This window comes from Colius striatus, chromosome 19 (assembly GCF_028858725.1).
Source record: "Colius striatus isolate bColStr4 chromosome 19, bColStr4.1.hap1, whole genome shotgun sequence".
NCBI lineage: Eukaryota > Metazoa > Chordata > Aves > Coliiformes > Coliidae > Colius > Colius striatus.
In genome coordinates, this window is record NC_084777.1 from 5,171,293 (window position 1) to 5,195,670 (window position 24,378).

The 24,378-nt window shown below is 49.5% G+C and overlaps 2 protein-coding genes across 9 annotated transcripts in view; both read right to left on the reverse strand.

Annotated features, from left to right (window-relative positions):
* NUP214 (nucleoporin 214) overlaps nt 1-7,475 on the reverse strand; it is a 40,325-nt gene extending 32,850 nt beyond the window's left edge. For 5 of the 8 annotated variants that reach the window (XM_062011457.1, XM_062011458.1, XM_062011454.1 and 2 more), the window contains exons 1-10: nt 7,364-7,475; nt 6,439-6,634; nt 5,576-5,727; nt 5,083-5,287; nt 4,568-4,638; nt 4,181-4,244; nt 3,372-3,475; nt 2,685-2,791; nt 2,042-2,108; nt 1,380-1,518 (exon numbers count right to left, since the gene is read on the reverse strand). In XM_062011457.1, coding sequence (XP_061867441.1) covers nt 1,380-1,518; nt 2,042-2,108; nt 2,685-2,791; nt 3,372-3,475; nt 4,181-4,244; nt 4,568-4,638; nt 5,083-5,287; nt 5,576-5,727; nt 6,439-6,634; nt 7,364-7,405 — 1,147 coding nt within the window. In that variant the 5' untranslated portion in view covers nt 7,406-7,475. Of the gene's footprint in view, nt 1-1,379; nt 1,519-2,041; nt 2,109-2,684; nt 2,818-3,371; nt 3,476-4,180; nt 4,245-4,567; nt 4,639-5,082; nt 5,288-5,575; nt 5,728-6,438; nt 6,635-7,363 lie in introns of those variants that run through there. The other 3 variants (XM_062011460.1, XM_062011459.1, XM_062011461.1) reach the window with 2 other exon arrangements.
* A 3,312-nt stretch (nt 7,476-10,787) lies between these two features.
* Nucleotides 10,788-22,987, reverse strand: AIF1L (allograft inflammatory factor 1 like). Its single transcript, XM_062011588.1, has 5 exons — nt 22,899-22,987; nt 18,028-18,094; nt 15,091-15,132; nt 13,789-13,951; nt 10,788-12,181 (listed from the first exon to the last, which is right to left on the reverse strand). The coding sequence occupies exons 1-5, from the start codon at nt 22,974-22,976 to the stop codon at nt 12,094-12,096; spliced, it is 438 nt and encodes a 145-aa protein (XP_061867572.1). The 5' UTR covers nt 22,977-22,987; the 3' UTR covers nt 10,788-12,093.
* Between the last annotated feature and the right edge of the window lie 1,391 nt (nt 22,988-24,378).

Consider the following 24,378-nt stretch of genomic DNA (forward strand, 5'->3'; position numbering starts at 1 on the left):
CTTGTGTTTGTGTAGCTGCAGCTTTGAGCTGAGAGTCTGCTTCAGTTCCAATAATCTCAGCATAGTTAAAGGCCACAAACTTCTATATGTATTTCTTAAAAAGAAGTCTACAATGATTTAACTGTGCTTAATTAAATCAAAAATAAACAACTTAAGCCAAATCTAGGATGTCAGAAAAATCTGCTAGAATCAGGTGTTTTGTTTGTAAGCCAGCGCAGTGAAGGGGTGTGTTTCTCTAACTATTGGCTTTTCAGTAAAAGCATGCTAAAGAAGAGCAGTTTCCACATGGGAACAAGCTCCAGGACAAACAGTTTCTTTACAATCCCACCTTGCTGTGAATTGCAAAGCCAATTAGTGTGCAGTCAAAACTAAGCTGATTGCACTGTGAGAACACAGAAAATACGTTAGCAAAAAGCTTCTCCAAAAAACCTTTCTAAGAATTCTAGGGCAGCACAGCCTGGGCTTTAAAAAAATCAGACAGATTCCTTAATCCAATAACTGTATAGATTAACAGAAAAAATGCTTCAAATTCAATTTGGCATTCAAGTACAAAGTTTGACCTCAATTCCCTACTGTAGGTTTTCATTCAGGTAAAAGTTCTCAGTTAATCGGCACCCTCCTGTGCTCTTCAGGAACTCCTGACTGCAGTACCTTCCACTCTGCCTGAAGGCATCTCTGTATCAATCTGTCTCTGGGTTTCAGGGGAGAGTTTTCAGAATTCACTAAGGCACAACACAATAGCTCAGATGTATCTTCAGCTTCAGCCTCTGACAAGGTGCTCTGAAGAGCCTTCCGGCAGCACAGAAGGTACAGCAATAATGCAACTGGGTAGATGTAGAGCGCAGCAGGGTTCAGTCAGTACAGGCCCTGGGCTTTAATGCAGCATTAAAACCTTCACATTCCCCTCAAACGATCTTTGCTTTTTCTGGCTTTAAAACTAACCCACTTTTCCTTTACATCAGTGCCAATGCACTTCATACAAAACAGTTCTGCAAAACGACATAAGCTAGAAGAATAAAGAAAACCTCACAGGCAGTCTGAAATCCCCAGTGTTAGAACACGAGTCCTTCAAACTGACTGCTATCCCAGCTCTGTGAAACACAGACATAACTCAGCTGCTTTGTTTGCCATGTCTGTGAATGTAGGCTCCCAGACTGCTGAATGCTTTGAGGAAGAATTGTACTTAACACTTTGCCATTTGAACCCTTACACAGAAGTAAGCCCACATGTGCTGGGGACTCGGTACAAAAAGGCAGGATTTGTGTCTGTCTCCCTTTCAGAACGATCTCCCAGAACCACGTGCATCAGGCTGCCCCTCTAAAGTATCCCATCTATTGTTATTATTGGGCTATTCCACAAGAAAGACTAACAAGACTTACTGATTGGGATAGGCATGTTACTGGTGTAGTCCACAGCAACACCAACAGGCAGAGTGTCATCGCTCTTATCTGTCACGGGAAGTTCTGCTCTGCTGGAGTCCTCCAAAACCCACGATTCCCAGTTCTGCAAAAAGGAAGACTATTATATTGACTCCTTCCTTGCTATGATCAGCCTTCTTCAGAACTCTAGCCTACTACAGTTTAAAGATAAGACTGCAAAAACAAACTAGAGAGCATCTACTTAAACAGATTAACAAAAGCCAGTAGCACCAGACTTGTGTGTGAATTCTCACACATCACTGCACGTCAGAGCTAAGGTCAGACAATTTTAATGACCTCACATGAATCACTATTATGGTGAGTCTGACCAAATTTTAAGACTGCCAAGTGAATCATCAAGAACAGACTTGTTACTCAGCTCACAACGTACTGTGTTTCTGTTTATCCTTTCTCTTTTGTGTCACAGATCTCTTGCTTATCTGAGAATTACATTAAGATTCTCTGTAACTCAGATGTAAAAAGAAAGAAGGTTTGTTTGCTGTTGGGGTGCTTTTTAAAAATATACCACCTCGTATTCCAGGTCTTATATAGGTTACACTTGCTTAGATTTTAGAGAAAGAGCAGGTACATATGCACAAATGCAACAAGAACAAAAATATTACCTGATCCCCTTGCCTGGCAAGAATGCTGACTTCTGTGGAGGCTGCTGAAGCTGCCAGAACTAGATCCCTATAAGCACAGACACAAACAGCTTAAAACATAACCAAGAATACAGTTATAACAATATCTTGGGAGGAAAAAACAGTTTTATGAGGCAAACATGACTGGCTACTTCATTATAGATTTTAACTCCTTTACACCTCCTCAGCAGGAGATATGAATCCCTTTGCCAACCAATGACCTGACAGACACTGTACCATCATAAATAATGATGGTCCAAATCAGGTAGTTGAAAAGTTAGATCTTCCTCACACAGGTAAAAAATTAAGTGAGACAAAAAAAAAGGTCATGCTTTACCCAAGCTATGACTTAGAATCTCAAGAGAAACTATTATGACAGATTTAAATAATCTTACAGACCTGCATAAAACATGAGTTCTCACCAGACAAATGAGAACGTTGGCATGGAGATAAAGTATGCAGGAGAGATTAGACATACTTCCAAAGCCCTTTCAAAGTAACAACCTTATTTCATTTCTCTCATATTCAGATATTATATTTCACAAGAAGGAGGAACACAGAGAAGCACTGACCACTCAGACATGCCTAACAAGGGAAAGACCTTGCTGTGATTTCTGCCACTCACCATTCCTCAACATAGTTGAGGAAATAATGATGCTGTCTCTCTGTGCAGCTCCCATAGCAAGGTTCCATGAAATTCACAAACTTCTCTGGTCGCTTCTCTTCCTTTTTCTGTAAGGCCAACATTGATAATTTACCTTCCAACACAGAAATCAAGTAATCTCCCATAAATACGACTGCATCAGGGTACACCAGTTATTGCCACATACCTCAAGAGAGAACAAGTCTCCTGAGATCACTTGAAAAAGGAAGAATTAAGCAAACAAACCAAATCCTTCCTCCAAAAGGATAAAGGAATGACAAAGAGGTTACCAGGGAACTTAGATCTCACAACCCCCCCAGCAATGAATAATTTGGTATTAAACAATATATATCAGCAGGCCTAAAAGTCTCCTTATCCTAAACAAAAAACAAACATACACAAGAAGTGGATCAGGACTCTGCATCAGGTACAGTGCTTACTTCAAAAGCCATTTTCACATCATCATTTGATCTCAACAGAAAACAGGTTACTGAATAGTTTTCAGGTGGATGCTACTTCCTCCACTCAATCTCCCCACCCCAAACCCACAATTTATTGTACCAAACTCACATGATGCCAATGTGAATAACGAAAGCCACTTGCTATTGCAAGTAACAAGCCAAGAACAGGCAACAAACACTTTTGTCACTGAGACCTGCTGGCACTTACAGGCAATATGGCAATGACCACTTCTGGGGGCGTTTCCAGCGTCCCATCAGCTGCTGCATATACAATAGTGAAGACGTATGTGCCAATCCAAAGTACATCCAAAACTGGAAGAGAAAGAAACAAATAGCTCAGACAGAAACATAACCTTGTATCATTCCCAAACCAGAATGATACTTCCTTGGATATTGTTTTTTTGAACTGTGCACAGCACACAGAAGACAAACAAATAAGGAATCACTAACTTATAAACACCCAAGATAAGGAATTTCAATGACTTGTCTGTAGAATATCCATCTTATTAGGGAGGAAAAACTATTCAATCCCAGAAATTTTAAACACAAACCAAATTAAAGTATTTGCTTGACCATATCACAGGTGAGACACCAGTGGTTCCAAAAATGGATGTTTCAGTGTATACAAATGAAGTATTTCAGCTTTGACATTTTATTGGAGAGTCAAAGTGATGAGATGAAACTCACACAAAATGGGATTTATATTCAGAAATGTTCATGCTAAAGGAAGATTACTTGTGACAGTACTGTCTATCACATCAGAGAGCTAAAAATAGCTTTTAAAATGCACATTGAAAACATTCTAGAGACAGACAAGGACTCTGGCTGACTGGAAATTCTTCTAAGCAGCCCAGACATAAAGCATATCAATTTTTTCCAATAGTTAAAAGAAAGAAAGAAAAAAATCACACTAATTTTATAGCCAGTGCAGTACAGAGATTCTATAACTAAAAAACATGAGGAATGAGTAAAAATATTTTAAGAGAAAACAAGTTAAAAACAAATAGAAATATGTACCTTTAACAGGATTGTCTGAGTCATAAAAGGGAGGACAAGGGATCACTTTCTTCTCCTGCAGATTCTGCAAATAAAGCTACTCTTAAATACAAAGAAAAAGCCAACAAACAAAGCCAATCACAAGTTTACCAGGAAGCCCAGAGAACCGATGTAGAACAACTAGGCCACTCTCAAACACTAACCATGTGTCACTGAGATAATTTTTCAGTGGAAGCTGCAAACCTTAAACTAAACCCAGCATTGGTCCAAGACCAAAGCATTTGTGCAGCTTCATGTGGGTCATGTCACATGCCAACCAACCAAATTCTGTGGACTGCAATGCAAAGAAAGTAAAGCATACTGCAAACTAGTGAACAGATGCAAGGCCTTACAACCAGCAGTACTTACAGGTAGATATTGCACCACGGTGCCATTTTGCCTCCCTACAGCCAATTGTTTTCCCTTTGGGCTCCAACACACTAAACAAAACAGATAATTTCATTAGTGCTGAGGAACTGGAGAGTTACAAGGTCCCAGAACAGCAAGACCCATGAAAAAAAGTCATGAATCTGAATTAAATAACCAAGGAGTCAGCCAGTCACAGAGAAAGCAAGACTGCACAGATCAAAAAGCCAACAGATTATGACTCTTATTTACATACTTCCTTCAACTGACACTCAAGCCCAAGCAGCACGAAGCACAGGTAGACACATTAGACTAATTCACAAGATGCAGCTCCTCCAATCAAGTGGGAAAGAGCAGTTATATTGCAATACATTTTACTGTTGAGTTTAAATCCTTCCTTTCTGTGAAGAATTTTTAAAGAAACCTCCTCTCAAGTCAAACAGCCTTTTGACACCCATCGATCTGCTTCTACTCTCCAGAGTCTGACATGCTGTATGCCATCTGAGGCTGCCACTCACCAGATGTAACTGCTACAGAGGAAGGCAGTGTGGCATACACTTTCACAGTGTCTGTGACCTGCAGGACAGAGATGCTGCCATCAGACAGGCAGATGGCCACCATGGCAGGGCTGGCAGGGTTCCACTTCAGGTCGTTGACCGTCGCTGCGCTTCCTGAGTCCTTTGCCAGTTTGTGATAAGCAAATGCACGTTTCTGCTGTTTTGCCTTTCAGAAAAGACAAAGATATGGGATAGTCAGCTCAAACCCAAGTTCTCCCAAAGTCATAATCCAAAGTAGTTTTAAGCTTCCTGTAAATTAACGAGTGATAAACATAAGCAGCAGATTGAGTTGAATGAACAATTCCTTTACATCTCCCACACACAGACATTAAGTCCCACCCAAGCTGTGACTCTCCTCCTGCTGTATTCTGAAAAAAAACCCCGCAATCCCAAACCACAAAACCCAAAAGAAGAAACTAAACCAAAACACAAGCTCACTTTGCATTTGCTTTACCTGATTTAAGAACGTACGGACATCAAAGAAGCCAATGAAGGCCCCGATCTCGCTGGACATCATACAGACAGACAGGGTGAGATTATCACAGCTCAGAGCCAGGTGCTGCACAGGGAACTTCACAGGAACTAAGGTACTCTGAACATTCTCCACTGGAAACAACAACAAAAGAAGAGACTGAATGGGACAAATTTAAATAGCAAGAACTGCTCTTGTAAAACAGCACCATTAAAATAAGTTTGTGCAAAAACCACTAGTCCTATGAACAGCAGCTGACAAAGCCAACATGGCAAAAAAACTGAGTGGCAGCAAATCACTTTCCTTCCTCAGTAAATCTGGTGGAAAAAGAAGTAGATAGATTTTTGGGTTTACTTCTGTATGCACATGAATACCTCTGGGGGTGCAGTTACTAAGGTGAAAGGGAGAACAAAAACCATTTTGCACTTAGGTGGTGGAACAGCAGCAATTGCCTCTTCTACTGTGGGAGAGTCAGAGTGGATGATTCAGCATGAGAATGCCGTCCCTCTGCTCATACTCATCCCTGACCCATGCACAGGTTCACAACTCAAAGCCTGGCTACCAAGATAACAGGTGGCTGCAAGGAAAGGGGAACGTTCTCAGGTAGGAACAACCATCTCCATTGTATGGAGCTGAACACAGGTGACACTGAATGACACTTATGCACAAGCATCCTAGCCACATGCTCCCAACAACTCTACTTCATTTCAGCCTGAGGTACAGTAGGCTCCTGCCTTCTCACACAAGAGCATGACAAGGACTGTATCAGAAGCCAAGAGCTTCACATCATAAAAACGTGTATGAATTTGTGTCTGCCAAGACCACAAGATGTAAGTGTGCCTTACCAATTTTATTGGGATCTTCTCCCGGTTGGTTTTGCATGAGAAGATTTCTAGTGTGAAAGACCTGCAGGCTGGTTCCTCCCCCAGCAAAGATCAGCCCATATTTGTTAGACACTGCAAGGAGACTGGAGCGCTCCTTGGGAAGATCATCTGGAGCATCAAAGATACGGACCTTCTTCAGTGCTCTGAACTGAAAATCCTGTTATGAGAGAGTTAAGAAATAGCTGTCCACATGCTGGCAAAGAGGAATAGTTTACTTCAGTTACTCTAAGACAGTAAATGGAAAAGCCTCTCCACATGAGCTGTACAACACCCACCATGGCAGAGCCCACACCCATACTGTCACTAGCAAACCCATCCTGGTTTTTGTCTTATAAGAAAACCTGAGAATACACATCTTTTTTCCCACTGGCTGAACTGCTCTTCTACATAGCAGCCTATGTTCATTAAACTTGTGGGAGCTCCATCTATCCGGGATATCTAACCCTCCCAGAAACATACCACAACTACACACTGCAGAGTGAAACGTTTTTCCAGCGCTCACCCTCTGCCTCTCCTCCCCCAGACATTACCAAGACACACATCCCCGCTCCTTACAGGCCAAGCCAATCTTTCCCTCTTCCACTCCACAAGCTCTGGGACTCTGCTGAAAGTCCCCAAGTGCTCCACAAACTCTGCAAGGATGTCTCAACTGCCCCCCCTTGACCCGAACCAACACCTGCACCACTGTTCACCAGCCTGTCAGCCCCGCGGTCCTTCCCACCGTCTTTTCCCCATCACAGCCTAGGTCAAGCCGCTCCCAAGCCCCCTTCTCCTCACGGCCTGTCACCCCCCCACTCCAGGCCCAACTCAAACAGCCCGCGAGCCCGCCCCACCACCCCCGCGAGCTGCCCCCTCACACTGAGCCTACTCCTCCCCCGCCGCTCACCTTCATCTCCCGCTCCGGGATCACGTCCATGTCGTCGCCCATGGCGGTGCCGGTGGCCCCGCGGCCCGCGCTCCTCTCAGCCCTGCGCGCAGCCGGGAAATCCCCGCGCGCCCGCCACTGCGCTCACTTCCGCTTCCGGCGGGGGCCGCTCCGGTCTCGGCTCTCGCTGCTCCGCGGCGGCCGGAGTCCTCCGGCGGGTCCCGCTCCGTGCCGCCCGGGGCTAACGAGCGGGTGGGCACACGCCAGGCCCTCACAGGCACACATCAACCCCTCATGGGCACACATCAACTCCTCACGGACACACACCAGCTCCTCACGGGCACACATCAACCCGTCACAGGCACACACCAGCTCCTCACGGACACACATCAGCTCCTCACGGGCACACACCAGCTCCTCACGGGCACACATCGACCCCTCACAGACACACACCAGCTCCTCAGGGGCACACACCAGCTCCTCACGGGCACACACCAGCTCCTCACGGGCACACATCAACCCCTCACGGGCACACATCAACCCCTCACAGGCACACACCAGCTCCTCACAGGCACACACCAGCTCCTCACAGACACACACCAGCTCCTCACGGGCACACATCGACCCCTCACAGACACACACCAGCTCCTCACGGGCACACATCAACCCCTCACGGGCACACACCAGCTCCTCACAGGCACACACCAGCTCCTCACGGGCACACACCAGCTCCTCACGGGCACACATCGACCCCTCACAGACACACACCAGCTCCTCAGGGGCACACACCAGCTCCTCACGGGCACACATCAACCCCTCACGGGCACACATCAACCCCTCACAGGCACACACCAGCTCCTCACAGGCACACACGAGCTCCTCACAGGCATACATTAACCCCTCACGGGCACACATCAACCCCTCACGGGCACACATCAACCCCTCACGGGCACACACCAGCTCCTCACAGGCACACACCAGCTCCTCACGGGCACACACCAGCTCCTCACGGGCACACATCAACCCCTCACAGGCACACACCAGCTCCTCATAGGGACACATCAACCCCTCACGGGCACACATCAACTCCTCACGGGCACACATCAACCCCTCACAGACACACACCAGCTCCTCATGGGCACACATCAACCCCTCACGGGCACACACCAGCTCCTCATGGGGACACATCAACCCCTCACGGGCACACACCAGCTCCTCATGGGGACACATCAACTCCTCACGGGCACACACCAGCTCCTCACGGGCACACATCAACCCCTCACAGGCACACACCAGCTCCTCATGGGTGCACATCAACCCCTCACGGGCACACACCAGCTCCTCATGGGCACACATCAACCCCTCACAGGCACACACCAGCTCCTCATGGGTGCACATCAACCCCTCATGGGCACACACCAGCTCCTCATGGGCACACATCAACCCCTCACGGGCACACATCAACCCCTCACGGGCACACACCAGCTCCTCATGGGGACACATCAACTCCTCACGGGCACACATCAACCCCTCACAGGCACACACCAGCTCCTCACGGGCACACATCAACCCCTCACGGACACACACTAGCCCCTCACAGGCACAAGTAGCTTTTTTCCTTACATTTAGAGATGGAGCCTGACCCTCTCAGCCCTTCTCCGCCCCAAAGAGCCCCAGCCTGGTGGGGCTGCACGTGTGTAACCGGATAAATGATCACAGGAGGCTGATGAAAACAGCACACACTGGGTGCAGAGGGGCTTGTGGTTAGAACTGATAGTGAGATGGTACTGATCAGAATAAGCACAGCTGGGCTCTGGACAGACACCTGTCCTCAGGAGGGATGTCCTGGAGTGATAATGGTTCTCTGCCTGAGGGGGAGAGACCCTATCAACAGGGGGATGTGGTAGGCACAGGCACTTCTTGTGCATGACTTGGTCAGGACTGTGTTCTCGTAACGGGACAGAAGCTGGAACATAAAGAGTTCCACTGGAACACAAGGAGAAACTCCTTTGGTGCTGAGGTGAGGGAGCCCTGGCCCAGGCTGCCCAGGGACAGTGTGGAGACTCCTTGGGAGGTTTCCAAACCTACCTGGACATGTTCCTGTGCCCCCTGAGCGAGGGAAACCTGCTGTAGCATTCCATGATTCTGAGACTGATGAGGACAGAACCCTCTGCCCTGCCAGAGGAGGGATGAGAGTTTACTCAATATACTCAATACCCACCCCAGGCAGAGGACTCACTGAACACAATAACAAGAGGTGTTCTCTAAGGATTTGTACCAATGCAGCACAGGATGTACTGCTGGGTGTGTCTCCTCACTGTGCAATGGTGAAAGCTGGCAGGCAGCTGCTCCTCTCAGCCCATCAACCCTTGGTATGAGACTCTGATGCATTGGCCATGAAGGGTCCACTGCTGCTGCAGCTCTAAGCTAATCCTTCCCCCTCAGCACAGGCTACAGAGGGAGCAGAGGCCAATGCTCAGGTTTGGTCCCTGTACACCTCCAGTTACATGTGGTTGAGCTGAAAACATGGAAGCTCTGTGAGCAGGGACAGCTTTACTGTACTCCTAAGCCCCACAAAACCAGCATGGAGTTTTTTTTGTCACAGTAGGAGCTGGGTTTCTTTCCTTGCTCCTTCCTACCTCAGATTCAGGGCATTCACACCCCACTCAGCTTGCCAGCTCAGCAAGGTGTCCCCCCTGGCCCTGTGGGGCCAAGGATGTGCTGAGAAAGACTGTTTATTTGAAGCAGGTTGTGTTTCTCTTTTCCAGGACAAGAAGGACAAAGATTTCCAGCGTTACAAAAGCAGTGATGGCTTTGGGCAGTGACCTGAACGGTGGCAAACCACATCCAAATTTCCCTTGTGTAATATGCTCCCTTTATTTTCTAACTGCACATCAGCTTTAACGAATATAGCCCAGAAAAGCAGGTAGGTTCCCAGAGGCTAACAGGCAGCAGAAAGCGGACACAGGGCTCTGATCTAAGGGCAATTCTGTCCTTTTGAGGTGCACTGGAAAAGTGTACCTAGTTATTCCCCCAGGAAGCCTGATCTCCATTTTGATAACTCACATCAAACAAGAAACTCTGGGAATTGCTTCAAGAGCAAAGGATGAAAAAAATATTACTCTTTCAAGGGAAGCATTACAAGTGTCTGCTTTTGATAAACAAGTTTTTCCTTAAAACAAGCATTGCCACCTGCTTCCTTTCAGCAAGTCAAAAAAAACCCACCCCAGACAGCTTTCAGAAGGTGGCCCCTGCATTTTGTAACACAAACTCCATGGCATTCAGTCAGCTACTGCAGATAAAGATCAGATCAAGACAGTCCAAACCTATCTCTAGGATCTATTTCAGGGTTTATATTAACAGCCTTGGAAACAAGCTCACTTAATCTGCAACCAATCATAAGGACCAAGCTTCAGAGGAGCTAAACTAATACACTGACACACAGTGTAGCTTCAGAAGATTTATTTTCAGCCCTTAAAAGTAGACTGGTGCTGCTTTTGCTCATAATTTTTCTCTCCATTACAGTTTTGGTTTTCATGCAAACAGTAGTGAGTATGTTTTCTTTACTGAAAAGTGCAGCCTTTGGCAGGAACAGTCAGCCTAGTGGAGTTAATCATCTGTAATTCCTTTAAAGATTATTTATTAAATCATGATTTCTTTTTTAAAAAATAAAACCAGGTTAAAAGCTGCCAAGAACATTTAAGAAAATAGCAGGGAAAGGGCAAAGAGCAAACATCTGGATTCCAGAAATTGTGTTCAGAGCAAGAATCACCGCAGCAACCAGTGTGGATAGCACAGCTACAGCTGGGTCCCAGCCTACACTCCACACTTACAGCCATTCATATTTTGCAGATTTGAAGGTTTAACCATTGGGAAATGTACTGAATAACCCCAGGAAACACGGTGAAACACATACAGGGAGGTCTGCAAAAGTCAGAGGGACAGAGCAGCTGTGTGAAGATGGATCGTCATCTGCAACTGGTCTGGCAGAGCTCACAGTTTAGTCACCCAGCTTCCTTTCACCTGAAGGTTTCGTTCCCCCCAGGCCTTCCTGGGGGGCTGCAAGGGCAGAAGGCAGGCTTGTTTCTGCACTGGATGGACAGGACAGACAATGACCTGTTCAAAGGTTATGCTTCTGGTCAGATCCAAGCAGAGATTTATCAGGAAGAAGGTCTTCTGAGGTAACTTTTAATCATCCTCACTTGTCAGTGGCCGGTGTTGGACCTGGTGACCACAGGATGACCCCAGGGAGCAGACAGAAGCTGTCCCTGCAGTCAGCCTTGCTCACTAGTCCAGAGTCAGGATACATAGGATGGAGCAGAGAAGGCACTTATTTCTTTGCACCCACGAAGCTGCTGTCAGAGGCTTTGCCAGATAAACATTCAATGTCTGGCAGCAAAGCCCTTCAGGAACCTGTCATGACAAGCACAGCTCTGATACAGTGAGAGGGAAGTAGCTCCTCATCTCAGATATGCAGGAAGGACAGAGGAAAGAGTAAAATCACAGGATTATTTGGTTTTTGGTCTCACATTACACTTGGTGCTACAGCTTCTAACAAATCATGTCGGGTAAGGAATGCAGCAGAAAGACGTTAGCTGGAGGTCTCCAGCTTCCCTTGCTGTTCCTCTAAGGCAGGTTAGTTGAAAACTAGTTGACAACTAGGAATGTCCACGGTAAAAAATAACAAAGCACAGGTAACCTCTGTTACAGACCAGCAAAGCAAACAGTGCCACTCTTACAGCCAGTCCTCTTCAAGGGAGGCTGGCTATGTCTCTCTCGGGAGGCGGACCAGAAGGTTTTGGGTTGCTTTCATTGGCTTTTCCTTCAAACATCATGACCCTGCAAAACACAATGGATGACACCAATGGGAAAAAAAAAAAGAAGCAGGTGCATCTTTACAGATCATTGGGGTGGGATTGTCTTACGGGCTGAAAAATAGCATCTGCCTCCTATGCAAAGGGCATCCGCTAATTAACAGAGGAGGGAAGGCCAACAGAGCACAGTGCTACCAGCAGCTTCCAGGAGGGAGTTCCCAAAGCCTCTACTGGTTTCCCTCTCAGAGCCCAGAGGATTAGCATGTTTTATTTAGACAGCCACTTCTGAAATCCTCTGGGCACACACTGCATGCCAAGTCCTGGTGCAAAAAGGCAAATACCATCCCTGGCTCACCTTGTACATAACCACACAGCAGAACATTCAAAAGCCAACACCAAGCAAGCAACAGTGAGTACAGCCAGGGAAGAGAAGAGAGTCAAGGAGCAAGGCACTGGCTTGAAGAATCCCAAGCATTTTGCAACCACCAGCACTGTCTTCCTCCCTGAGGGCCGCAGCTACGCTGGGAATGCCAGCTGCCACGCTGGATCAAAGGGCTGCACTGCTCTTTTGGGACGAGTTTTACATTTCTGCTCCTGCTTTAAAGAGTCCAACAGACAATGGGGTGTCTGTTAGCAAAAGAAAGGACCCATCTGTGAAAGCTGCTGCAGTTGGGACAAAAGGTAGAGATATGGGACAGGCTGCAGGCTCAGCCTGCTTCCATGGAGAAAGAAAGGAGGAGCAGGGTGTGAGAGGTCTGACAGTGCTTGGAAGAGGAGCATCCCAACACACAGGCACAGGGGGGAGGAGAAACTCCTTGCCAGCAAGCACATACCAGCTGAGAGGGACTATGTGAGACGTGGGAACAAGATCCTTCCTCCCAACCTGCCTCGAAAGCTGGCTGTGTTTCTAAAACTCCCTTCAGAAAGGAGCAAGGGGGATGGAGAGGAGCAGCCCCTATTCACTGTGCTTACAGACAAAAAAAAGCAGGGCCAGCCCCCATGGCTGTGAAAGGAAAAGTCAGGCTTCAGTGAGGTGGAGATGGAGCCAAGCAAGTGTTTGGAAGCCATTTGTTACAGCAGGACTTTCAGAGCCCTGTTGAGAGGGCAGAGGAGGCCGTGGGAGGCTAGTGCTGGCAGCCTGTTCTGCAGAAAAAACCTCTCCCAGCACAAGCCAGCTGTTTCAAGCATGTATCCCATCTCCCATCTACTGCCCATCTCTCCAAAAATCAGGCAGGGAGGGGGCATCCTGGGGTAAACAGGAGCCAGCACCGCTGCTGTTGGCTGGACTGGTATTCACAGGGAAGAGATGGGAAGAAGTCCTGCAGTCCTGGGTGCCTGCACAACCTCAGGAAAGGGGGAGAATCACTCTGCACAGAGCATGTGGGAGGAAGCCTGTGTTAACACACTGCAGGCAACTCCTCTGTGAGCATTCACCACTATCTAGCCTCAACACATACACACGCTCATCTCTCTCTGCAAACTCCCACTTCACAAGGGTTCTTGTCTCCCCTTCATGAACATCAAGTGTGCACAGTTCCACCTGCACCAGGCAGAACAACTTCTGCTTCCCAGCTCCCCCAACACACCAGTTCAGGTCCTGCATCTCCCCCACTCCCTGGCAGAGACACTCACAGTTTAAGCACAGCAGAGCGTTTCCCAAGCATCACGTTGACAAAGTCCTGGTATGAGATGGTCTCGCTAACCCCTCCAGTCACCTCAGAGATCATCTTCTTCAGCTCTAGGTGGGTCTTTGGAGCCCCCATCTTCTCCATCATCCTTTTGACAGACATCAAATCTGCAAGAGCAAGGTGGTGTTGAGAGGTGACCACACTGAGCACAGACCAACCCCAGGGACACAGGCATGAGTTCCCATCTCAGACTGCCTCACCTGTGGACTCTGAGGCTGACATTAAGCGGTTTCTGAAAGCCAAGAGCAGCCTTCCAGCACTGCTGTACTTCCCAGTACAGAGCACCACTTCCCATTTGTGCAGCTCAAGAGAAAAGCACCACACATGCAGAAGAGGGACAATTCTCCCAGCGGTCCAGGGACACGTGAGGACACGGCGCTCTAGCTCGAGGTGGGGTGCCAAGAATCACAAGGAGCAAGGAAGCAACGCCAGGGTTAAAGCTGGAGACAAACAGGCTGTGGGGAGCAGGCGCCTCTGCCCAGCACCACAGGCCATTTCCTTCCATTGCTCTGCTGCCTGCTGTGACCTGTGGCCCCTTCCCTCCGGAAACTGCAACGCAGCCCTGAGTCAGGCCTCCTCCAGCTCCCCACAGGCTTTACTTCAGCTGGAGGAGGAGAGCGAGGCAGCAGCCTCCTGGAAGGGGCAGCATGTGAGTAATTACACTCCAGCGTCAGTTGCAGGCTTGCAGAAGGCTGGATCTTTACATAACTGGTGTTTCTTGGGCCCAAACCAGCACTGTTCAGCCAAGCCAGACTCACACCCAAGTCCCCTGCTCCCCTCTCCAGCAAAGAGCTGCTCTGCACTGAAAGTGTTCATGGTTTTATACAGCTTCTGCCCTAAGCCAGGCAAAACTCAGGATTGTTTTGATTGTCCCACAGTTTTCCGGCTCTGTAAATGCTGAGGATTGAGAAGAAATCCTTAGTGGAAAAAAAGGGAGAAGGGGAAAAAAAATCACTTAATGCAGAAAGAAGTAGAGGAGCTAAGCAGAAACTCAGGAGGAAAACAGGACTGAGAAGAGGTTTAAGCAGGTGAGGAGAGACTGAGGAACCTGAAAGGCAGAGGCTAGAGAGCCAAGGAAGCCCCTGACTGGCAATCAAGACCCAAGCAAGGCTAAATAGGGGAAAAGCCCTCATGTTTTTCTCCTCAGCAGCACAAGTGCAGAGGGAAGCAGCAGATACAGCAGCAGACACCACCTCAGCAGGCTGTTGCTTTTGCAGCCCAGTGCCAGCATCCCTGAGTTACTCACCAATCTCGCCTTGGTTGTTCAGGTCAAACTCCATGTACTTCTCTGGAAAGAGACACAGAAGCAAGTTAGCAGAACACTAGAGCAGGGGTTATGCAGGGCTTTGGAGCCCTGCCTGCTTAGAGCAATGAAAGAAAAGATTAGGGGCTAAGATTGATATGCTGCTGAATGCAAACAGTTCAGATGGAGACCATCAAGACCTGGCTTTAGTGCCCTTAACTGAGTTCCAGGGCTCTAGAGTTAAGTGCTCTTTAATTGTGGCTGCTTTTCATTTACACTGAAGGAAAACACTGGCATGAGAACAAGGGATCAGCTAACCACCAATAGCATTAAAAGGTTTCCAGCCAAAAAAACAAAGCTCTGGAACAGCCTCCCAGAAGGAGTAGCAAGGAAAACAGAACCCTGAGCACTCCTCAAATGAAGCTTGATCGGATCAGGAGGGAGATTAAATGACGTAGTTGCCTGCAATAGCAAGGGTCAGGCTCCACAGTCCTCCCAATGCCACGCTGCACTCCCAGAGCAGCACCTGCCAGGAGAGATGCTCATGGACTGCATCAAGAAGCTGAGGCCAAGAACATGCCCAGGAGCAGGTTGCTTCCCTTTTCCAGCCTGCTGTGAAACAGGACAACTCTAGCATCCTCAGAGAAGGGCAGAGCCTGCTCCTGGTTAGTTTTGCAGGACAAAAGTTCACATTCTGTAACAGACAGAACACTGATTTGAGTGGGAAAACTCACAATTTCAGTCCTGTGCTGCTTCTGACCTTTGGAGTGGCACATCTGTGTGCTCCCTATTCAACACCCCTTACTAGCTGTTCCCCATTTAGACTTTAAGCTCTTCAAGCAAGGATTTGTCTTACAGACAACACAGCTCCTAGCACCACAGGGAGCCCCCCATCATCTCAAGTTCTGCTAAATGAGAAGAGCAAGATGCCTGCTGCTGCCATCCATCCACACTGAGCTGGAGAAATCGCCACTTGCCCTGCAGTTAGCATTCACTCCCCAGAACAGCCTCAGAAGACTCTCAGACCTCCCAGGCTGCTCCTTTCCCCAAAGGGGAAAGACCTTTTGCCTCTGCTCCAGGGATACCAGCAAGCAAGATGAGCATGAACAGAGAAGTGGCATGCTAATTCAAGGAGACAAAGGGAAGAGGGGATGTTTCACATATCAGAGCCTTCCCAGGACCTGTGTTTTTGAGGGGAGGTCCTGGGTTAACCAGGCTGATGAGCAGCTATAGGCAGGAGGCAAAGGAATGGCTCAACATGTCTCCACCTGGGTCTCGGCTGGTGCTGAGCTGACCAGGACAGACCTACAGCAACATCACATACAAACCAAAGCTGTTCATTCAGGCAGGGATAAACATCTCCCTTCAAGCATTAAGCAACTGATCCTAGATGAAACTGGTGCTGTCACAAGTGCTTAGGGGCCAAAGCAATGCTTGATGTGGAACTGGCTCTCCCCACACTCTGCTGCACCATAATGACCTTGTGCAAATGAACTGCCACTTCCCTGGGCAGGGGTCAGGGACTGCCACCTCCCAGTATGTGCTCAGGGACACAAACCCAGCTCTGCCTTGACTGTGCCCAGCACGTTTTCTTTTCTTCTCATCTGACACTTAGCCAAACACAGAGAGAACAGAGGCAGGTTTACATCATCGTGCTCTCAAGCTCACACATTCATCTTTCCCTCCCATCCCAGCTGCAGGGATTTGGTGGGATCCCTCCCCTCACAAATGCATTTACACAAACACTGGACAGGGGCTCCCTGGGCCCAGCTGGGGAGGGCAACGAGGAGGATGGCAGAGAAGAAACACTCCCCCCATCATCACACAATGAGGTGATTGTTGGAGGAGCTGGAGGAGGCGTTTGGGGAGTGGGACAGGCCATGGAGGCAAACTCACGAGGCAGCGGGAGGAGATGCCAAAGGCTCTCGTTACAGGGAACTCTGTGCCTGTGACCTACGGTTGCAATGTTTGAAGAGCCCCAATTGTGATGGGAAAAATAATGCTGGACCACAGCCAAAAGCCAAAGCTGTACAAAAGGCAACAGAAAAAGAAGGGGGAGGGCAGGAGGCTCTGCTATGCCCAGCAGGGTAAAGGATCACAAAACCCCAGTCAGCTTCTTCCATGCTGGATTGAAAAGCTGAAACTCAAAGGGAAAACACAGGCAACCCCTGAAATGGAAGCAAGGTCAGGTTTTATTTGGGTAGAGCTGGGCTGAGGACAAACCTTGAGGGCAGTGTGACGCAGACAGCATGTTTTCCCAACTGCTTCCAGCCACTGCTTGGCAAGAAAGTGGATGCACCCAGAACAGCCCTGCCAAATCTTGCCCTGTAAGCACTTTAGGGACAAACTCCAGAGGACCTTGGGTTTTTGAGTTGTTTCTCTATCCCCCCAATCCCAGCAAATGGCCCAAAACTAAGCCCTGGATCTGCTCACCCATTGGAGCCAGGCTTTGGCCAGGACTAGAGACACATTACTGCTGTTGCCTCTGGTACCATGGGGCTCAGGAAGCAGCAGATCAGACTGAAGAAACTTTTGCAGAGAGAAAGTCTCTAACTCCTTCAGGGAGCAGCTGAGATTTCAACTCTGTGGGAAGAGGTCCTCCTGCTCACTGAAAAATAGGAGTCCAGCTGCTGCATCATCCATTATATCAGCTAGCTTGTCTAAGTATCTAGATAGAAACCATCCTCCTTTGCTGTTCCCCGGGGTTTTGCCCACACAGCAGGTTTTGCAGTAATAGCAGCCACCAGGCAGGATCTCTGCAGGGTGACAAGTCCCTGCACTGCAAGTGGGAGAAGCACAAAGGCTCACGTGGGAAAGCCAGCTCTCCAGGGAGCTTCACCAAGTCCCACAAGCAAGCAGGAGGCATCCAAGTGCTGAGGAAAAGAATCTGTTCAGAGCAAATAGTCAGGCTGAAAGGACAGGGAAATCTCCAGACCTCACCTTTGAACACTGCCAGCTTCTCCTCCAGATCTTCTTCATCACTGAACTTTGGGTCACAGAGAAATTCCTAAAACAGGAAAAAAAATAATATCCCCAAGGTTAAAGGTGCAAAGGAAAACAAAACCTTAGAGGGCATGGACAAATACAGCACTACCCAGCAGACCTGTGCAACTCCCAGAGACACATCTAAGCAACGGAGCCAAGAGGCTTGAGAATGGGTTGAATCCCTCCACACCTTGTCATTAACATTCCAGTGCAAGGGGAATGCCTCTGCTGTCTCACATTTCCCATCAACAGCCTGAAGGAGGACTGGACCCCATATGCCTTTGGAATAACTACATGAAACTCTCTCTTCTTCCTCACCCAAAGTTTCAGCTCTCCATGTATTTCTGCTTATGCACACACAGCACATGTATCTGGCATCTGTTCCCAGTGAGGGCTCCTACTCCTCGCTAAAAGCACTCTGATGTCTGATTTCAAACTCTTGGATAAACTCTGAGGGCTAGCAAATGGAACAGGCAAAGTTTGCAGAACATCATGCACCCAAGAGAGAACTGGTATTTTGAGGTAAGGGGCTCTCACTGTCTCAAACTGTTTTTCCCCCCTACCTTGCTCAGGCTGGAGAGGCAATCCTGGGTCATTTCTAGTTACTTGTCCTACCTCAAAGACCTTCAGGCATCCAAGAGAACAAAACACAACTTGCAGAGCCAGCTCTACTGCTATGTCCTGCCAGCAACACCCCCCACAGCTGCGAGCAGCAGGGTCTTGCTCCTGTCTCTCCCCTCCCACACTACCCAGTTCCAGCCAGCCCAGGACAGCTTCATCACTCCCTCTGTGTTCAGCAACACCACATTCTTCAGCATAGAAATCATTAACATCTGCATAGATTATGCATGGCTTGTTCAGGATAAAACCCCTCCAGGGGTTAGAGTGGACAGAGGGCTAAGGCTGTTCTCTGCTCTGGGCAGGTGTTCCTCGCCACTATGTTCCACGCTTCAAGGAGGGCTGGAATGAGTCAACAACAGACTGGTGGCACTGAGGCAGCTTTGCTTGTGATTAAGAACACCACTGCTCCAAAGAAACCCAAACTACAGGTACTAGAGCATTGGGACTGCAGAAGATCACTTCAGTCATCAGTAACCCAGATGCCCTCCAGCTTCCAGGACATGTTCTTGTTTCTCCCAGAAGGAAGACTGAAGCAGCTATCCCCAGGTGCCATGCTCTGTGCCAGTCTGGCTGCTGGGCCAGCTCCTGAGCATTGCAGCCACAAGCTGATGCCTGGTTCCTGCTGCCACAGCCAGCCCCAAGCCCTTCATGCTCGATGGCCACATGCCACCCTAGCCTTGCCACACATGCTCCAGGCACCTCCAGCTAACACACCTGAAGTTGCTCCCTCTTTCCTCACTGGCACAGAGGACCCTGGACCTGCCCAGGGAGTCCTCAAACCTTTACTGCCAGTTAACCACCAGTTTTGAGTCTTTCACGTGTTGCTTAACTAAGGTTTTGAGGAAGCTCTACTAGGACAGAAGTGGCTGTCATCTCCTCCCACCTCTCAAACTCCAGATGGGACACCACACACCATGCCCACTAAACCAGTGTGACACAGACTTCCCTAATCACCATGGACACCAACTCAAACTGAGAACCGTGGTGAAAAGCAAAGTTCCCAGTTCCTTCTTTTGCTTTCCTTTGCCAACCCGATTTCATTTATCTCAGTTATTTCTACCCAGGGGTATCATTTGCCAGCCCAGCACAAAGGGCACAATTCAGCTTTGAGACCTGGGCTCAGCAAGCAGCAGAAGTCACCAGAGAGCAGAGTCGTGTTACCTATTGCCTTTGCCACTGAATAGCCCCTGTAGAGGGAACTTGCCAAACATCATTGAGAACCAAAATAGGGCCAGAGAGCCTCCTGGCTAGCAGGTGACAGCCTCATTCCTGCCCTGCAAGAGCAGCAGACAAAGGATATGAGAGCAGGGTGCTGCATTTCTCTGGGAGCAAGAAGCAGCACAGAAATGGTGGATACCAAAGGGAACGTTACACCCCTGCACTATGGCTGAGGGACATGTGCTCAGGGCTCCAACAGCCTCTGGCAGCACTTTAGACAGCAGGGTAGATGACATTATCCACACACCTAAGACCCAGGCCCCTTACATATCAACTGGAGAGGAACTGACAGCCTACCAGTGTCACAGCTCTGCTCCAAACCAAAGGAAGCAACAGGGGAACCATTTCAAAGACATTTCACCTACCACATTGTATGCAAGACAGGCTGTGACTTCGATAAGGCACACACAATAGCACACAGGAATTCAGTCCCCAGGGCCAGTGACTCAGACTCAGAGTGCCTGAAGTTCCTCCTAGAGACTTTTGCTAAAGTTCCCATTTTAAGGGGCATGTTCTATTAATAAGAACTGCCTAATAAGCCCCAGCCTCTCCCCCACTCCTTCCCTGAACAGCCTTTCTTGGGCAGAGAGATTTTTCTAAGCCAATAAATTCAGTCACACAAGTCTCTGCTACCTGCAAAGACAACCCAAGAGAAAACAGATCCTTCCTCACTCCCCTAAAAGACAGCTCCAGCTGGCAGGCCAAGCTCTCACCGGACTCTTTAAATGCTCAATGCCAGCCACCCTGTCTGCTGGGGCTGGGAAGGGGCCAAGAGATGCTCATGCCTACCCTGGTGTTGGATGAAGCAGGCACCTACTCGATGGCAGACTGGATTCCTTCCCCACAGTCTACAGCATTAGAGGGTAAAACTAGGTTGAAACTAATCTGTGCTGGATTAAACTTGCCACCTTGATGCACGAGGCTGAACAATGTGATTGCCATTCCCCAGAAGAGGGGAACGGCCAAGAGGGGATCCCAGAGGAGAGTTTTGGGCTGGAAGAGAGAAGTCAATACTGGGACTCAGCTGTCCTTCAGCAGCACATGTGCACTCAGGGTGCTGCCTGCCAAAGCCCCTTATCCCACTGAGAGTTCTAGGGTAGAAACCAGCCAGGAAAACAGGGCTGGGAGGGAGATGTTAGGATGAGACAATAAGATCAAGCCTGATAGGAATTTGGCCTGATAAGTTTTATTAGGAACATTTTACTGGTTTGCAGCCCAGGAGCTTGGGAAACCCCCTCCCTGGCTCTAGCCACAGCATCAGCCCAGGTTTACATATCAGCTCTGTGTCAGAGCAAGATGTGAGCCATGCTCACAGCAAACTCCTCTAGTGCTGCCATGCAGAGCTGGCAGAGCAAGCTGAGCACAGCAGCAGAGTTTACTGCCCAGAGCCGCTTCAATGCAACAGCTGCTCAGGATCCACAGGCTGCCACTACCCCAGCTTGATTTCTAGCTGCTCAAATCCCCTCTCCATGCACTGAGCCAAGACACAGGGCAGCGAGGATGTGAACAAGCAGCTCTCACTTCCCTCAGTGTGAAGTTATGTGGTTTGTTTCATTTTTGTCATGCAAACCTCACCCAGAGAAAAAGCCTCCCAGAAGTGATAGCTGCTTAGAGGAGGGATAGGAGCCTGTCCCCTGCCTGGGAGGAAGAAGACCCCTACCCCTGGGGCACAGCAGTGTGCATGGCTTCCCAGACTGTGTCCTACAGCTCCTACCAGATAAAAGATCACGTATCCACCCAGTGCCCAAGTCATGCTGGAGGACGACTCCGAAGCAGCAGAAACTGCAGCAATAAGTACAACACAATTCCTCCTCAACCCAAGGGTCAACATCACCTTGGCTATGGCGGATGGTCAGACCCACCTATGCCCCTCCTTAGCACAGGGGGTTCCATGCCAGTCTTCCAACAGCAGGTTTCAAAGGCTCCTTTTTAGACAAGTCTTCTTACTTTACACCCTTATGCTGCAGCACCTCTTTTTCCAATCATTCCACAGCGCCTCCTGGTTTCTAATGATGTCATTCCCTCTCCAGTGACCTACAGAAACTCGACTTTTGCTATCTCAAGGAATATATTAGCACTTTTCATGGCCTAGTTAGTATGAGAGCAAGGCAAGCCCATCAGCTCTTCTGGGCTCTCATCTTCCGCAGCTCTTCTATTTCTGCACCTATAACATCAAAGTGCTGCTGACTAAATCAGCAAGTGCCCACCAAACCCACCCAGAAATGACACTGGAAATCCCAGCGTTGCTTGTTTCAAGGTTAAAACCTTCTTTTTGCCCTCAGAACTCCTCTTGCCAGGGAGGGATGCCAACAGAGCTGCCCTCACAGACCATGCCAAGTAAGGGATGAGGAAATCCCCAAGCTCCGGGGAAAGGACCTTGCCTGACCCTGCCATGAAGGGCACGAAGCCCAGAGTACTTTACACTAATCCAGGAGCTGCCATTCCCCCTGCCCAAGGCTCGTGAGACCTCCGACCATCCCGGGCTCCACATTCAGCCCCATCATTAAAAACTAGAAAGGCTTGAGTCAGCTCTTCTGAGCAGCAAAACCTCCTCGCTCCCGGGGGAAGTCACACTGGAGGGAGGTTGAAGCCCTTCGCGAGAACAATAGCTCATATTCTTGCTGGAGCACGTTCCCAAAGGGCAAACGGACCCGGAGCATTCAGCGGTGTGCTGCTGGAGAAGGAAAAGCCGCCTGCGAGGGCAACACCGCCGACGGAGGGGACGGACAGAAACCTCCCTGTAGAGCCTCCTGCAGCTGGGTTCCACTCCGAGGGGAGCACACACAGAAGCGGAGGGGAGCACACACAGAAGCGGGGAGCAGCTCCCTCCTCGCCCCGCCCGGCACCTCCGCAGCCCCATCCCCGCCGGGCATCAGGTCAACCCCGGCGCGGCCGCCGCTGCCCCCAGTCCCCATGCCGTCCCTCGGAACCCTCCGCCCCGTCCCCTCAAGGCTCGGCTCCGCTCGGGAGGGCGGCCCCGGCCCCACCTTGTTGATCTGGTCCAGCCGCCCGTCCTGCGGGTCCCGCCGCAGCCCCCCGGCGCCCGCCCGGCGCGGAGCCGCCATCGCGCCGAGCCGCCCGCGCCCGCCGCCGCCTTAAGTAGGGCCGGGCCGGGCCCCTCCGCCCCTGCCCTTAACCCCTTCCCCGCCCCGGCTGCTCCTGCGGGACACGGCAGGGAAGCCTTCCGTGATGGGGAACTGCAGAGCACGGTGGGAGCTTCCACCGACGGGAGGGACAGGAACAGCTCCCCTCGAGATCCGCTCACACCTGAACCCCCTTGCGCCCCCCGCCGCCGTCTCGGGGTACCCCGCTCTGGTGACAAGCTTGCAAGGTGTTTTTTGGGAGCAGCTCTGTGGTGTGGTAAAGCACAACAACTTGCAGGTCTGTCCTGGCGAAGCAGCTGGAAAAGGCATCAAAGACACAACCAAAGTGATGTGTGTCCTGGTCAGGATCTAATCGGAATGGTGACATTCAGCTCTCTCCCTCCCCCTGCAACCACAGGTAGTCACCTCCTTTTAAAAACTTGTACTAAAGTGTTTTTTAGGAGGAACTGTCACATTGTTGCCCCCACATCACCGCAGAGCCAGACACATTTCAACCCCAGGCACTGTGAGAAGGCAAGAGCCAGTGCAGCGTGTGCCTCTGCTGCTGCCGTGCACTCAGGTGGATGGGCAGCTACGTGTTAGATGAAGAATTTTTAATGGGTACAGCTCTAGGCAGGTGTCACCAGCTAAAAAAGCAGAGTTCCAGGGAGAGAATGATGAACCATGTCTTCAGCAGCAGGCACAAAGCAGAGGCTTGACATTTCTATAACAGCAGCAAATTTGTGTGTTGATTGCAGATGTAGAATTGTCTCCCCAGAGAGATAGTAAGTGGGGGCAGCTCCTGCCTCTCAGCCAGCCCCAATCACACCGTGTTCTCCCTGCTACATGGGTTTGCTTTCCCTTGGGCAGGGAGCAGGGGGCACCAGCCATTACCCTGCCACAGTTCTGGCACCTCACTTCTTGGGCAGTTATTGTGCAGAATGAGGAGGGGAGATGGGTTTGTTCATGGAAGGAAAATCCTGTGTCACTTCCAGACCACTGGACCCACCAGAGATGGTGCTGGGGGGGATCCCGTGTCTACAAAAAGACTTCAGCAAACCTACTTTCTAGCACTGAGAGCAGAACACAGCTAAAACAGGTTAAAAAAATGAAGTGGGCACCAGGCTGGGGACTTGCTTCTTGTCTTATAGGAGTGACCGCAGCTTCTAGCTGGAGTCAGGGCTCAACCAGCACAGGGTGGGCTGAACAAGGACCTCTCTTTGCTGCCTGGATGGCCCCTTAGACCAGGCTGCATGAGAGCATGGGGTGGACACACATGCCTTCCCTTTAAAGGCGATATTGCTGCTGACCTCTGCCACCTCGTGGGAGGGACTGGCAGAAGCTGGCCGTGTCCTGCTGCTCCCCATCCTGCACAGCCTGGTGC